This window comes from Centroberyx gerrardi, chromosome 10 (assembly GCF_048128805.1).
Source record: "Centroberyx gerrardi isolate f3 chromosome 10, fCenGer3.hap1.cur.20231027, whole genome shotgun sequence".
In the NCBI taxonomy this organism is placed as follows: Eukaryota; Metazoa; Chordata; class Actinopteri; order Beryciformes; family Berycidae; genus Centroberyx; species Centroberyx gerrardi.
In genome coordinates, this window is record NC_136006.1 from 10,808,370 (window position 1) to 10,822,860 (window position 14,491).

The following is a 14,491-nucleotide window of genomic DNA, read 5'->3' on the forward strand; positions in this document are numbered from 1 at the left end:
CATTGTCAATAACTGGTCAAGAGAAAAAAGTATAAATTCCCTCTACCTTGTCTGCCTTCAATCCCTGGCATGGAGGTGTGTCATCCTTTTCATCTTATTCTTCCTTCTCATCCCTCTATCTGCTCTCTTCGACTATAAGCATTCCACCATGCAATGTGGATGCAGCACACAACAATAGGCTTATTTGACAAAGTTTGAGAAGTTTAGACGTGTTTTTTTTTTAGGCATTAAATACCATGTGCAGAAAGCGCTTCCTGGCTGAGTAAATCACACAGAGATTCATCTCTGTGATATCTCCTCTTCCATTTTTGCCCTCTAAAACTGACCTAACTAGTTAGGTTAAAAGCATCAAATGTCTGTCCTTCTCGATTTTTGGTGCACAAAATGTCTGTCTGTGTGATTTTTAGATCTGAATCTTACATTCTGATGAGCGCATAAAGCCTTAGCGGCTTTGCAAACATTAAGTTGATCCAGGAGCACATTGCAGACCACTCACTATGATGTAGACGCTCTTGCCAGTACCGGTGGGACCAATGAAGATGGTGGGCTTCTGGTGGGTGATGAGCAGCTCCATCAGTGCTGTGTAGCGTACCGTGTTCTCCGTGGGCACAATGATCTCGTTGAATTCCACATCCTTACATATCGGGGGTGCAGTCTTCAGCTCGTCTGTCCACAGCTCCCACCTGCCCGGGCCCTGAAGAGGACAGTGAAAAAAGGAAGAAGAAAAGAAGAAGAGAACAACTCTGATAGTAAGCACAGTAAGGTACATATAGTTGTATATTTGTATATTAAGGATTCCAGCCTTATTTGACCATTTGCTTGTATTCAAAAGCGTCTCAAAAGCAATGTCAATAGCCATTTACTGAAGAGGGAACAAAAGGCTCAAAATACATTCAGAAACAAACTGTGACATCTGCCCACGCTCTGCCCATGCTTAGTATACTAGTATAGACCAATCAATACCCACTCTTTTCCTGGAATCAAGTTGTGAGAGCATGGGAAGCTCTCAAAGCTGACAATTGCTGCACAGAGAAGTACTCCCACTATGTAAACCACAGGAAGTCCCAAATTGTACAATGTTTTTTTCTGACCAATGGGCAGCACTCTGAGTGATGCAAAAAAATGCAGCAAAAGTGCTCTCAACTTCATAATTATCAGGGGAAGTGGAGAATCCTAGGAAGCTGCCCACCTCTTTAATGAAGCGATACTGGTAGACTGTTCCCACAGTGGGCAGGGGCACGGTCAACTGTTTGGGTGGAGGCTCTACAGTAGCCAGGATGCCGTGGCAGACCCTGGTCTCTTCACTCAGGGGGCCATCAAGTACCTCCCGGACCATGGCGTCGAACTTGACCCGGCCCGACTCATCACAGCTGGCACCCACTGACCACACCAGGCAGAAGACAAAGATGCCCTGTGGAAAGGGAAAGACCAACCTTCAGTACTTTTTGGCTGCAAAGGCACATTTCAGTAATCTTTGTAAAAGGCACTGAGAAATGTGTTGTGTTATATTGTAAAATTAATGTGTGGTATTCTATTAATCCCTTTTTGCTTGCTTGTGTTTATATTATCGCTATATTATATTGTATTATATTCTATCATGTTGTATCTACCTGTGGACCATTACTGTACCATGTGGTATACTGTGCTGTGCATTGTGTTGTTCTATAATGTACTAAATTATGGCTGTATTATATTATTTTGTATTGCATTGTGTTGCATCATATGGTATCTACCTGTGGACCATTAACCATGAGACAAACAAACTTAATATTTCAAGATGTCGCGTGTGGTGTGAAACATACAAACACAAATGAGCAGCCGACTACATAATGAGATGCTATTAAACAAAAACTCAAAAATCCCAAGTCCATAGATGAGGCTTGCTAAATACTATGATTGCAATTTGTGGCAACCTAAATGTCTCAACCAATGTTGTACATATATTATTATGAGACAAACACCCGGATCCACAGAGGAGAGATGCCTTTGCTTGAAAAGCAGCAGAAATAAGAATTGGAAATGAGTCTTGGCAGCACGGTGATCGCCCCTGCTGTTAAAAGGCTGATTAATTCAACACTTTGATAATGACTGGTTGAGAAACATGGGAGGGGGGGTTGAAAGGCATTCATCAGCACAGTGTGCCACAGGGGGATAATAGCATTGCTTTCTGAAGATATGATTCAGAGGCAAAGAAATCAATTGGAACTCATGCAGGGGGCGAGAGAAAGGGCTCATCTGCTAAAACTCTGCTGCTCTTTGTGGGCCTGTGTGGAGGCAGACCTGATTAGGATGTTATTTTTAAAAGGGAAAAGGCAGCCTCTGTGGCAATAGAGTGCATATCTTAGTTTGTTGTTTGGCCAAAGAAAGACGTGGTTGGACTCTTTCTTCTTTCGTTTTCTATTAAATGAGTTCACAACTTATTTTCTGAATTTACCGAGTTGAGATTGCAAAGCGGCTCTAAGGGTAACAGCAGTCTGAATAGAAATGAGTCAGGCAACAGATAATGGTAAGGACCTCTGTCTACATAAAGGTCATGTGTAGCTCAATGCATAGAGCATGGCACTAACCAGGCTTCCTAATTTCTTGACTGTATTGGAATATTTTGGTTGGTTTTCAGTATGATGTATGCAAATAGTGACAGGGGAATATGACTGCAAACTACACAATTTCACTCTATAGTTGAAGATTATTTTTTAATGCAAATTTCACAATCAGAGGTGCAGTGGATTTTGTATTTGTGGAACTCACGGTGCCATGGGATGACACTGTATTGTTGATGAGGCACATTAAAGCAAAATGCTTAGGTATACTGAGTTGGTAGCGGAGGTGGAGCAGAGCTAGAGTGTTCCCCATGGAGGTTGGATGCCAAGGGTTTGTGGCAAAGTCACCTTTAACACTACTAGGTGAATTAGGCATTGTGTGCAGAGCTGACAGGGGCAAAAAGACACAAAGGAAAGTTTACAGGGTAGGGAATGCTGGTGTATTGGTATATTGGTTTGTTAGCATTTGTAGCATGGTTGTTGATGTATTGTTTGTTAGCAGTATGTTTATTGGCATACTGGTTGAATAATATTTGTTTGTTAGTAGCATGCCTGCTGGTATAAAGTTTAGTAGTGGCAAGTTTGCAGGTATGTTAATACTTGGTATATGGCAGAATAATCTTCTTTGTAACCCTAACCCTCATACCCAAACCAGGGTCCATATTCCACCCCATCCCTTTGCAAACCACCGTCTCACCTCCAACCAGGAGCAAATATCCCTTTCATTCATGCTCTTCATCTTGGCTTCATCGTGGAACTCATCCATCATGCAGTCCATCAGGTTCATCAGGGACTTGACTAAGTTGGTGTCAGAGGTTGGGGACAGCTCCTGAAACCAAGCACAAAGAGACAAGCCATATCAAAAGCGCTCTCTAAATATAATTGGAATCGGATTTGGACAGGGAAAGGTTATTATAGTTGACTAAAACTGGCCGTCGGAAAACATTTCTGTTAGCTGAAATAAAAGTAAAAACTAAAATTATATTTGCTTCCAAAACATACAAGACAGAATATAAATCAATGTCAAATTTTCTCATTTTCTGTAACATGGAACTTGGAATGGCGGGAAAAAAATATTCTACATGCAAAGCGACATATGTACTTTTGTGTACTGAGCATCTATCATTAATGTGAAAACCATTGCCAGCTGGAAAATTAATTTACTTATGATGGTTCCAACAGTTCAGTACCTTGGTGGCCTTCCGAATGAGCTGTAGGCAGGCAGGCAGTATGCGGTCAAAGAGGCTGGTGATGAGGTCCTTGTGCATGGTGCTGACTGTGGTGGGCAGGGTATTGAGCCAGGACAGCATAAGAGGCCGCCAGCCCAGCATGTGGGGCTCCATGTAGATCATACCACAGCGAGACACCTGCCACACAAACACACGCATACATGTGCTGAATCAGATGAAAACACATCTGAATCAGACTCAATTTACTGTAATCGTCAAGTACAATTAATGTATTGGAATTTGTCTCAGTGGGACTGACTTATTGGCAACTTACTTACAATACATACTGGTACTCATGGTATGAGGACAACAGGGTCTCACATGCACATTCAGTAAAGATAGGCATGTGCACACACATTGTGCTGAGTGGGCCAGTAGGCTCAGCCATCCCTTTAACCAAGTTGGTGACACTAATTTAATTATCAGTAAATTATTGGGTGCGAGGGCGTGAACTAGGTGTAAGTATAAGTGTAGATACAGTGCAGTGTAGGTAAGCATACTTCTGATAAGTGTTGAGTGTGTGTGTTCTGGTATGCCACAACTTACTGTTGAGCTTTCTGGGGGTGTTGTGGTCCTGATTCAACACAACAGCTATGATGGGATGCGCTTACTTGATAACCCTAATGACATATCTGCTCTCACCCATCTCTTCTTTTCTCTTACATTTGTTTTTCTTTTTTTTTTCATTTGAAATTGCTGCTAACAGTGTGAAAGTGTGCGTGTGTGTGTGTGTGTGATAGACAAAGCGCCGGCTGACTATTTTTACAGGGGTACAAGGGCTTGAACTCTTTGTTACACCCTTGAGTGTTGGGAGATCACCTCTTTCCACAGAGTAGCCTCTAATGAGATCCCATAACTCTAAGCCCCATCTAAGAAAGAGCTTCACATAGGAGAACAGGTTAAGATCAAGAAAAGAGGAAAGATGAGCAGAGATGGAGGGAAGAAATTTGAGCTGTAGTTAAATTACATAGAGATATGATAGAGGGGAAAAAAGAAAGTGAAGAGAAAGCTGGTGAGACACCACGTAAAGGGAGAAGATAACTTTTATCGACAAAGAGAGAAAGAGAGAGAGATAAGCGGTGCACAGAAAGAGACTGAGGAGGAGGAGGGGGGGTGTTCAACTGTGATCACAAAAAGTTTTGATGCCGCTGCCTTCAAGAGGATGAAAGAAATAGACAGCAGGCTATGGGGAGACCAAAATAGAGGCCTGTTTGATAAAAAAGGAGAGGTGGGAGATGCGAAGGCGGTCTCTCCAAGTGTTGCATTGCAAGCAAAGGCCTTTGTTTTTGCCTCACAACAGAGGAGCAACATTAAGGAAAGGTACAATTAAAAATGAACTGTCCTGTGCTCCTGTCTCAGGAACAATAGCAGACATCGTCACAAAGCTGTTTTTATCCAGTGGAAGAGCTGTAGATTTAACAGGATAAAGTAGAGGCGCCTGATCGCTATCCCCTGTTTGGGATGTTTCTGGCTTAATAAAGAGCCTCTGCTAGATTTTTCTCTGAGCATCTTTGAAACAGCTTCAAAAAGTTGCCTTGACAGAGTGCAGTCTACAGCACATCTGACCAGCGAAAGACACCAACCAAAATCATTTTATCTCTGTAGCATCTGATTACAAGCAACTTAGAACAATGTTTTTTTTTTTCTCCATACCTGAAATGTGTCTGCATTGCATTTGATAAGATATGAGATAAAATGTTCTACTGTTGTACGGCCTAGACCTTGGATGATATATCTACGGAGGAAAAATAGTGTTCGGTCAGGGCATGAACACAAAAAACCCTCCAGTTAGGGTACAGAGCTGGGTCAAATACTATTTACAAATTATTCTAAATGCTTGTTCAACCCCTATTAGGACAATTCAGATATGTGGTCAATCACAGTGAAGTATACTAAACTACTTACACCCAACTAACACTCCAATCAAGATTAAGCAAATGCTAAAAATGTGCAAACATTATTTTACCCCCCTGTGTCATAGATAGCACCCACACAAAATGTGCACTGCACTTTTTTCTTTTGATAGACTCTACACTACATAGGTAGATCACTGAAAATCACAGCAGACAACAACAGGTTATGGCCACCAACATGAATAATTAAAGATGACAGAGAGGGAGAGACAGACATGGGGAGAGAGACCAAGATAGAGAGAGAGGCTTCATGAGTGAGGGCATCTGTATAACAGAGTCATTGATCTTCCTGTGTCTGTAATTGTGCCAGTGTAATTATGAGCTAAGAGGGTTGGCTTTCGTTCAGTGACAGCACTCTGACAGTCCGTCAAGACGGACACCTTGGTTCATTATGCGTCGCTCCTGTTTATCAAAATGCCACTCTGATTCTTTACATCCAGTGACATCAGAGAGACTGGGGTTTGCCACTGTGTTTGTCTCCAACATTTACACTGTGGGAAGTAATGCAGTAATACAGAAATACAGAATTATCTGGCAAGAACACAGAGTGGCCTGGTGGTACATCAGGCTGCAGAGAGACTTACCATATAAACAGATAATTTCAGATCATTTCCTGCACATCTTTACAATATCCGTATCAGACTTAGGCCAAATACTATTTTCCAAATTGTTTTAGCCTACATAGGTGCCAGATGGGTGGGATTTGCCACATAGGTCAGTACAATGAGAGACATTAAGTTTAGCCAATCACAATAAAGTATTGGTAGTAAATTTAGCACCCTTTTCCTTGAGCCTAAACTAACTTGGCACTATCTGATTTACCCACCCATCTGGTACTACATGGAGGTTAAAATAAACATAGAGAACTACTTGTAAATCCTATCTGATGCTGCTCATGCCTTCTTACTCTACTAAAAAAGTACCTAACAGAATATGTACATGTACTGTACAGGCTCAAATAGGCTGTTGGCAGTTGGCAGTTCTCAAGGTTTTGGTCTGGTAGTTGAAGTAAGTGACTGATAATTAGAAGAATGATAAGACCATGTGTTGTAATGTAAGATGATATATTTTGTACTATTTTCAGTTGCAGGTTCTGACCAGCATCTCTGATCGGAAGTAGTCCATTCCCATTAATTGTTAAGCACTAGAATAAGATGACAGTGTTTCCTGCCATTCATTCAGCAGTGGTGTGGCACCATATGAAGAAAACTACCATCATTGCTAGCTCAGTGTTAAGAAATTGTGTTTTCTGTCACCAAGTTTCCAAATAAGAACAGCTATGGTGCTGCATCCTGGATTAGATCCAAAATGGGGATGGATGCGGCACCATATCCGAAAATTAACTCCAACCACCACTGCTACAAAACAGATACCCAGGAAACACTGAGATGAACTAGAAAGGAGCCCTTGGTAGAGGTCCAAGTTAAGCTGCTTCTCACCGTGGCGGGCGAGGCCACCTCCAGGTCCATGGGCTCGAAGATGAGGCTCATTTGCGGGGACATCTGGATGATCTCACCGCTCATCAGACACAGCTTCTTGTTGTCGTCCAGCACAGTGTTCATATTCTCGATCCACACCGCGTCGACTGGGCCGTCAAAGATCAGCCATTTCCTGTCTGGGCTCTGAGAAGGACAAGAAACAGGTTTGCTTGGACCTTGAAGGTACATTTTCACTTTTGAATTTTATTTATTTTTTAAATCTTATGTCTAACACATATACATACAGACAGACAGACAGAAAGAATAAAACTTAAGACAGTTCAATTACTGATCACCTCTTTACCTTCAGATGATAGGACATATTTTATTGTTTTAAACCTTGAGGAGAATTCTTACTTCAAGGAAGAGTCAAGCTTAACTTTCCAGGAGGTTGGCCCCTGCAGTACTAAAACATTCAAGAGGAATTTGCAAAGTATTTGTGGAGCTTTAAAGTTTGGAAGAAAAGCTGAACAGTACATACAAAGATCTCTTGTTTTATACGACTTGGTTTAAAGACAGTGCCTGCATGGATTAATCATACGCACATATTCATTCCTTTCCTGCTAACAGAAATCCCTTGGCACACTTCCAAGGTCACGAAAAGACTCCTGTACATTATCATCGAAGTGGAGCGTGTTTGCTGAAGTGAATGAAATTAACACCTACACAGTCATAATGGAGGTTGACACCAAGCGTCAATTCTCCAGTTAGATGGGCTGGCAAGAGTTTTGCTTTAAATTGATTTGTTGTAATATAAACAAATGGAGATGCCTGGGCTGGGGCCATCTGGTGCTCGAGAGGGAAGCGAGGATGCTGTAATGTAATGATCTGACAGAGAGCATTGGCACTGAAACATCTACCCCCCCCCCTGAAAAATAGAATAATTACATTGTGTATGCAGAGGGTTTAATACACTACGCTGCTGCTGACTTCAGATTAACAGAAAAACTGGAGTTCAGTGAAATTTGATGCAGAGGAAGAGCAAGACGAGATAATACCTTTGTCCACAGAGGAAAAGGAGACTTTTTATAACCAAAAGAAGGCAGGCCTTATTCTGCAGCATATTTTCACTGCATCTGTGAGGCCTAGGCTGTCATGCCTAATTCTCACACTCCTTTTTCATAGACAAGAAAACACTTTGGAGAATGACAACTTTATATATAGAGAGACATTTTAAAATGACAAGTTCATTTGGAAACAATTTCAGAAAAGGGCAAATTCATAAAAACAAATTAAATGGCATCATAGCATGCCTAGGCTGCCATCTGTAAATTGTGTGTGTGTGTTTATTTGAACAGAGAATTTTTAAAGATCTAAATTTAACGAGACAGAAAAAAGTTTCTTTTGTTAATTCTGTCATTCCTCCACCCACATCTCCCAGCCTCTCTCTCTACTAGCTTCCAACTAATTGGAACGTCGCCATGGGAAATGTTGATCTGTGCACCTACATCTCAATCTCATTTTAAGAAGGACGCACATAGCTGTAGCACAGTAGAATAATTCCACATCTCCACTGTCATTGTGGTGCTGCCTAGCGAGGAAGTAGCCTGAATGCCTATTTTGAGCAAGGGTCGGTCCCAGACAAGTCCATGGCAGCTACAATGGAGTTACAATGGAGTTCATACAGAAATAGCATAAAAATATTCTTTGCTTTGGATGGTGGCATAAAGCGGCTTCAAATCCCTGTTTCCATAGAGACAGCTACAGTTTAAAAGTCGATGATCTATGACAGCATTATGTGGCAGTTACAATGTCATTACTTTGAAAAGAGTCATTCCGTGATACACTAATCATGGCTTTTTTCATGTCAGTTGTGATTTGAATGGGACAAAGTACTGATGATGAACACTGATAAAGTAAAGCAGAGATGAATGGCTACTGGGCTTGCGTCCTGACACATGGGCATTTACAAAAATGTTAGCAATGTCACTTCCATATCCAGTTTTGACAGGCTACAACATGATCAATGTTTCATACGTCTCTCTAAATCTAAGCAAACACTGTAACACTGCTGTCTCGCATCAGTCACAGATCATTTTCAAGACCGTAAGTAGCTCCATGCCACGTGACAGACACAATGACTGAGCAGATTTCAGAGCAAAATTATCATAAACTCAAACACACACATAGATAATAACAGCAAATGGTTTCACTACATCCGCCACCCCTCCTATAATCTACAGCAAGGTAATTAATCCTCCAACTGCTCAGTGACCAACAGCAGAAGAGGCGGTGTGTGGCTTTACTGCACAGCTCAGGCGTGAATGTGTGCATCTATATGTGAAGTGTGTGAAGCGTGCTGCTGAATCAAAGCACGCTCAGTAAACCTGCCGTGGTTAAGTGAAGATTGATTGAATGTCTGTCTGTCTGTCATTTGATTGATTGACCAATTGATTTTTTTGTGTCTGAACCTAAACCTGTTTGAGCTGTGACTCCACTGGAGGTCACTGGGATGCTCATGGGCAGCTATCTTACCTGTGAGATGGCGAAGGCTCTGTAGCTGACGGCGAGGATGCCATCAGACCACTCGTGAGAGACAGGGTCAAACTGTCCGTACAGCTGGCCCATGGTGATCGACTTGGGGTTGATGACTGTGATCTGCACCTGGTTCTCATCCATCAGACCCTGGTTCGACACACGCACAAAGATGCACACAGAAAAACATATACACACACGCATATATTAACACATATACAAACAGACACATAGAGATAACAGACACATGCAGTACATGGACAAAGACACATACAGATAAAGGGCTCTATTTTCATGCATCAATGGCACACGGCGGACAAGCGCATTCAGAGGTGCACAGCACAAGTGCACAGGGCATGGCCAGAGGCATCGGCAAAAGTGTGGTGCAGTTGGAAATGGGGTTGGATTAGGAGGAATACAATATCAGTAGGTGTAGTGGGAACTGGCGTCAGTCTTGACCAATCAAATCACCTCTTTTCCTTCCCTTTAAATGAAGTGCGCTCTGCACCACGGCGCTCTAACAATTTGGTGATAAAGAGAAGAGTCCAGAGCAAATCTGCCACAAAAGCTTCTCCCAAGAGGAAACTGATATCATTGTGCTGGAGGTGCAGAATTGTCCGAGCAAATATACCACACCTAAACCACACTTAAATAAAATTGGCTTGGGAGGAGATAACACATTTGGTTACCGTGTTGCTCTGGTCCTGGTTAAACTGTTGCCAAATGTAGGAAACGGTTCAATGATATTAGGCGAAGACTAAAACAGTAGATGGTGGCGAACCGAAGGGACAGTTTGGCTATAGGAGGGGATAATCCACCAGCCAGTCCCTGATATCTATAGAGCTTGCGGCCCCTCCACAACCTCCACTCCGTGCATCATGGCACATACTGACAGTTCTTTGTTGGATGACAATCATTCACACCACAGCCACACGTGTATACAGTTATAAAAAAATGTTGGACCTTATTTTTTTCTGCTTGAAGAATTTATATTTAGTCAAGTCAAACTGGCCAACATAACATCCACAAAATGTTTGGTAAGCTTTTGGATAGGATATGTTCATGCACACATTGCTTGGTAAAACCATGAAAATAGCACAGGTCTGACCTGGTCTGAGCAGGCGGGAGGCGCAAGCGCAAATCCTCATAATCTTTGACACCAAAATTGCTCTGTTCTGCTTGATCGTTACTGACACACCCCCTACTGCGCCTCTCCTCCCACTTTGGTGCAGTCAAGTTCACGCTGAGTCACCAAAATACCAAACTGCAAAGCCCCACCATCCGCTGTCATGAAAATAGAGCCCAAAGACACACACACACACACACTAATGGCTACACACTTCTATATTCTTCTAACAGAAGAAATCCTTTACTTCACAGATAAGGGAGCCATCTTGAAAAGACGGTGAAAACAAAGGAAAAAAAAAAGAAGCGTCTGGATCAGTGTGAGGAGCCACTCATTTGACCACGTTTCCTCTGCCAAGTCTCATAAATCGCCTGGCAGATCACTGTCGGTGTGATAAAGAGCCTCTGCTAACTGAGCAGGAAAAGCCAAAACCGCAACAAACGGCATTTCAGAGACGAGGTGTCAGCTCGCGTTAAAAAGGATTGGAAGGAGGGCTGCTGGAAAAAAAATAGAGAGAGAGAGGAGGGAGGGCGGACATGATGGGCGGACGTGCAGCGACGAGGACGACGATGATGAATGTGGCGTTGCCGGGCGTTCCATCAGCGGGCCTTCATCTGTCTCCTTGGTGGTTTGCCTCAAAGCCCTCTCAGCCATGTAAATACAACAAGCCAGTTCTGCTCCTCAGTGGGAGATCGATTACTGCTAAACAAAGAATATAGCTCTGACCAGCTGGATGGATGTGTTTACCTGGGCCAAGCATGTAGCTCAGATAAGCCTTGGATATTCAATGAAACGCATATTTTTACTTGATGTGAAGGCTTATATGGTTCTTTATACATTGAGCAAGTTTCATGTCCCAAGGGACCAGAAAGCCCGTTCAAAACTTATATAAATATACATTTTCAAAAATGCATGGTAATCAACCTGAAAATCAGGCTATTCTTCTAAATTCTTGAGAAAGACTGACCAGGTAAATACGTGAGAGCAACAGTTGGACCTAAAGGACAACTAGTGGAATGCAACCAAGAATACAAATTGGTTTGCAATGCCTATAGATCAGGACAATGTGCCACTTCAGGAATCAAGGAATAAAGCGGGATGACATAAACATTTTGGCCTAACATGCCTTTTTCTGTAACTGTTTTTTTTTTGTAATTTCCCCTCTACTTCTATTACCAACTGATGGAGTGCTTAGTCTTGTTCACAGGACACTCAGATCACTTAACTTATATCTTCTATCAAAATTCTTTCCTAACTTCTAATCCATCATTGTCACCATCTGAGGCATTTACTTGGTATTACCACTTGTCAACAGCTTTTAAGTGCAGCCTCCATCATTCTCTACAGCCCAATGGGTAGATTTAATCTGGTGCCGTACCTTTTCACAGATGTCGTGCAGGGCCGCCGCCAGCACACGGTAGGCACAGGTCTTGCCTCCAAAGGGCTCACCCACCAGCATGAAGCCATGCCTCACAATCATCATCTCAAAGATCTGCAGGATTTTCTCAGCGAAGAACTCCGTAACCTGCAGGTTCATGCGCTGGCTGTTTTCCTTGATGGCGTCCAGCAGGATGCGGTAATCTGGTTTGGGCAGCTTGACCCCCGGGAAGAGGTCAGAGGTGATGCCCTGAGATGGAGGGGGAGTTGGAGGAGAGTGAGAGAGGAATCTTGTGCACACGTGCACACACACACACACACACATACCAGACACAAACATGCAAACACTCACATTTACACACACACACACACACACACCTTGAGATGGGTAGGGAGTTGGAGAACAGTTAGATAAATGAGGGAACATACACATGCTCACACACTCAATGCACACACTCATTCACATGCGCGCGCACACACACACACACACACACAAAAACAAACACACTCCAATGAACTGATCTGATTCAAACAGACTTAAATTGCCCTTGTGTGTCGTGGTTCCACATGAATTGACTGGAATTAACAGGGGCTGACATTGGTTCATTTGAACCGCTCCCCTAAATGAGAGAGGAAGAGCTCCAATCCATCGCACCTCAAAGAGCGGCAGATCATGTGCCAGGAACTTGGGCAGATTGACATCGATAATGGACCTCAGCAACAGGATGTCTTCATTCTCCTCTGGAAAACTCAGCTGCAACACAACAAACGCCCCCAAGCAGGGAGAGGAGGAGGAGGTGGGGAAGGAGAGAGAGAAAAGAGGAGAGAAATGTGAGAAAAAAATACAGAGCATGAAGAAAATCCACAGAGGGAAAAAAATAGGAACAGCCATGTAATGAAAGGCTTTGCCAGGCAGATGAATTTTGGGACCTTATGGAGGAAAGTGTCACTCTAAAGTCTCTCTGTGCCACATGTGGCTGACATGCACTCCCTTTCAATTCAAGAGGAGACATCAGTGCTGTTTGCAGCTTTAGCTTGGAGGCTAAACGCACGCCTCTCCTTTCCAAAAGTAATTTTGAAAAAGGCAACAGGGTTAGGGTCCCAGCGGAGGCCGAACAGAAATTGATGTAAAAATGACATGAATGCATACATGAGTCCTGAAAACATTTGCGGCAAGGCAAGGAAGGTGGTGGGGGGACATATCCCCTATTTATACAAGGCAGGCAGGTGCATGATGATAACTTTATCTTTGAAAGCCAATCTGCCGGCTCTTTTCTTTCCTTCTCACACTTCACTGCACTCTGTTTTGTCATCGTGATAGTAGAAAGAAGATAGAAATAGGGGCTTTCGGACCAATATTCAGATTACACACTGAGTCTTCTTCGGACACAGTGACGGCAACATAATGTCACTACCGAGATTTTCACATGTCGCCTTGAAAAGTAAAAACAAATGTGTGCTGTCCAAAACGAGATGCACTTTTAAGAGTGTTGTAATGGAAATTCTAATTTTCAATTGAAAATGAATAGTGCATATAGTCTCAATGGTATCACAAATCTACTAGTATGCACTAGCGTCATGCTTGAAACAAACCTCCTCCTTTTGCATTAAAAATTCAACTAAATCTGTTTTGGGGATGAGGCATGAAATTAGACATAGGCTTATTTGCATGTTTGCCTTTTAACTTGCTCAGCACTACTTCAACTCAGATGGAGAAAAAGTAAAGAGTTAAGAAATTTGACACACCAAGTAGGCACTCTTCCCACTAGTTTTCCTTTGATCCAATGCCTTATTTAGACCATAGGGTGATAAAGATTATTCTACTCTACTAAAACTGTGTTACACAAGAGTCTACCTATAACCCAGTTTATCTCACTAAACATCATTGTTATAGCCAGATCAGACAGAAGTCTCTATTAAAAATACTTTGACTCATTAACAGTATAACACATTGCTAAAGTACCCAAAAAACAGACATGCAGATCTAGGCCTATTGGTAATGGCACAATATTTAAGCATAAATTAGGTATTTCGTGGGAAAAAAAAGGGAATTCCTGATAAATGACAAAGAATCCCATCCTATGACAGTGAATCTATTGTAAGCTACCTTGAGGTTTCCGGCGGCGGTCAGCACAGACTTGACGGCCCGCATCCCATAGTCGTAGTGATGCTGCGAGGACAGCTGCTCTGAACACAGTCGGTAGGTAGCCACGATCTTCACCGACAGGGGGCGTGCCGTCACAAAGCCGCACGAGTAGAGCACGATCTCTGCGATCATAGCGTAGTCCGGAACCATCATAGCCACAGTCCTGAATAGAGCCTGGTGTGAAGAGACAGTTCTGCTGAATGGATG

General features: G+C 42.7%; 1 protein-coding gene across 1 annotated transcript in view; it reads right to left on the reverse strand.

The window, feature by feature from the left end:
* The window catches only part of dnah7 (dynein, axonemal, heavy chain 7), a 92,202-nt gene that overhangs the window by 45,095 nt on the left and 32,616 nt on the right, over positions 1-14,491 (reverse strand). Inside the window, exons 27-35 of the mRNA XM_071897834.2 lie at positions 14,246-14,458; positions 12,794-12,892; positions 12,140-12,388; positions 9,636-9,785; positions 7,122-7,304; positions 3,731-3,907; positions 3,238-3,369; positions 1,190-1,411; positions 497-694 (exon numbers count right to left, since the gene is read on the reverse strand). Coding sequence (XP_071753935.2) covers positions 497-694; positions 1,190-1,411; positions 3,238-3,369; positions 3,731-3,907; positions 7,122-7,304; positions 9,636-9,785; positions 12,140-12,388; positions 12,794-12,892; positions 14,246-14,458 — 1,623 coding nt within the window. The remainder of the gene's footprint in view (positions 1-496; positions 695-1,189; positions 1,412-3,237; positions 3,370-3,730; positions 3,908-7,121; positions 7,305-9,635; positions 9,786-12,139; positions 12,389-12,793; positions 12,893-14,245; positions 14,459-14,491) is intronic.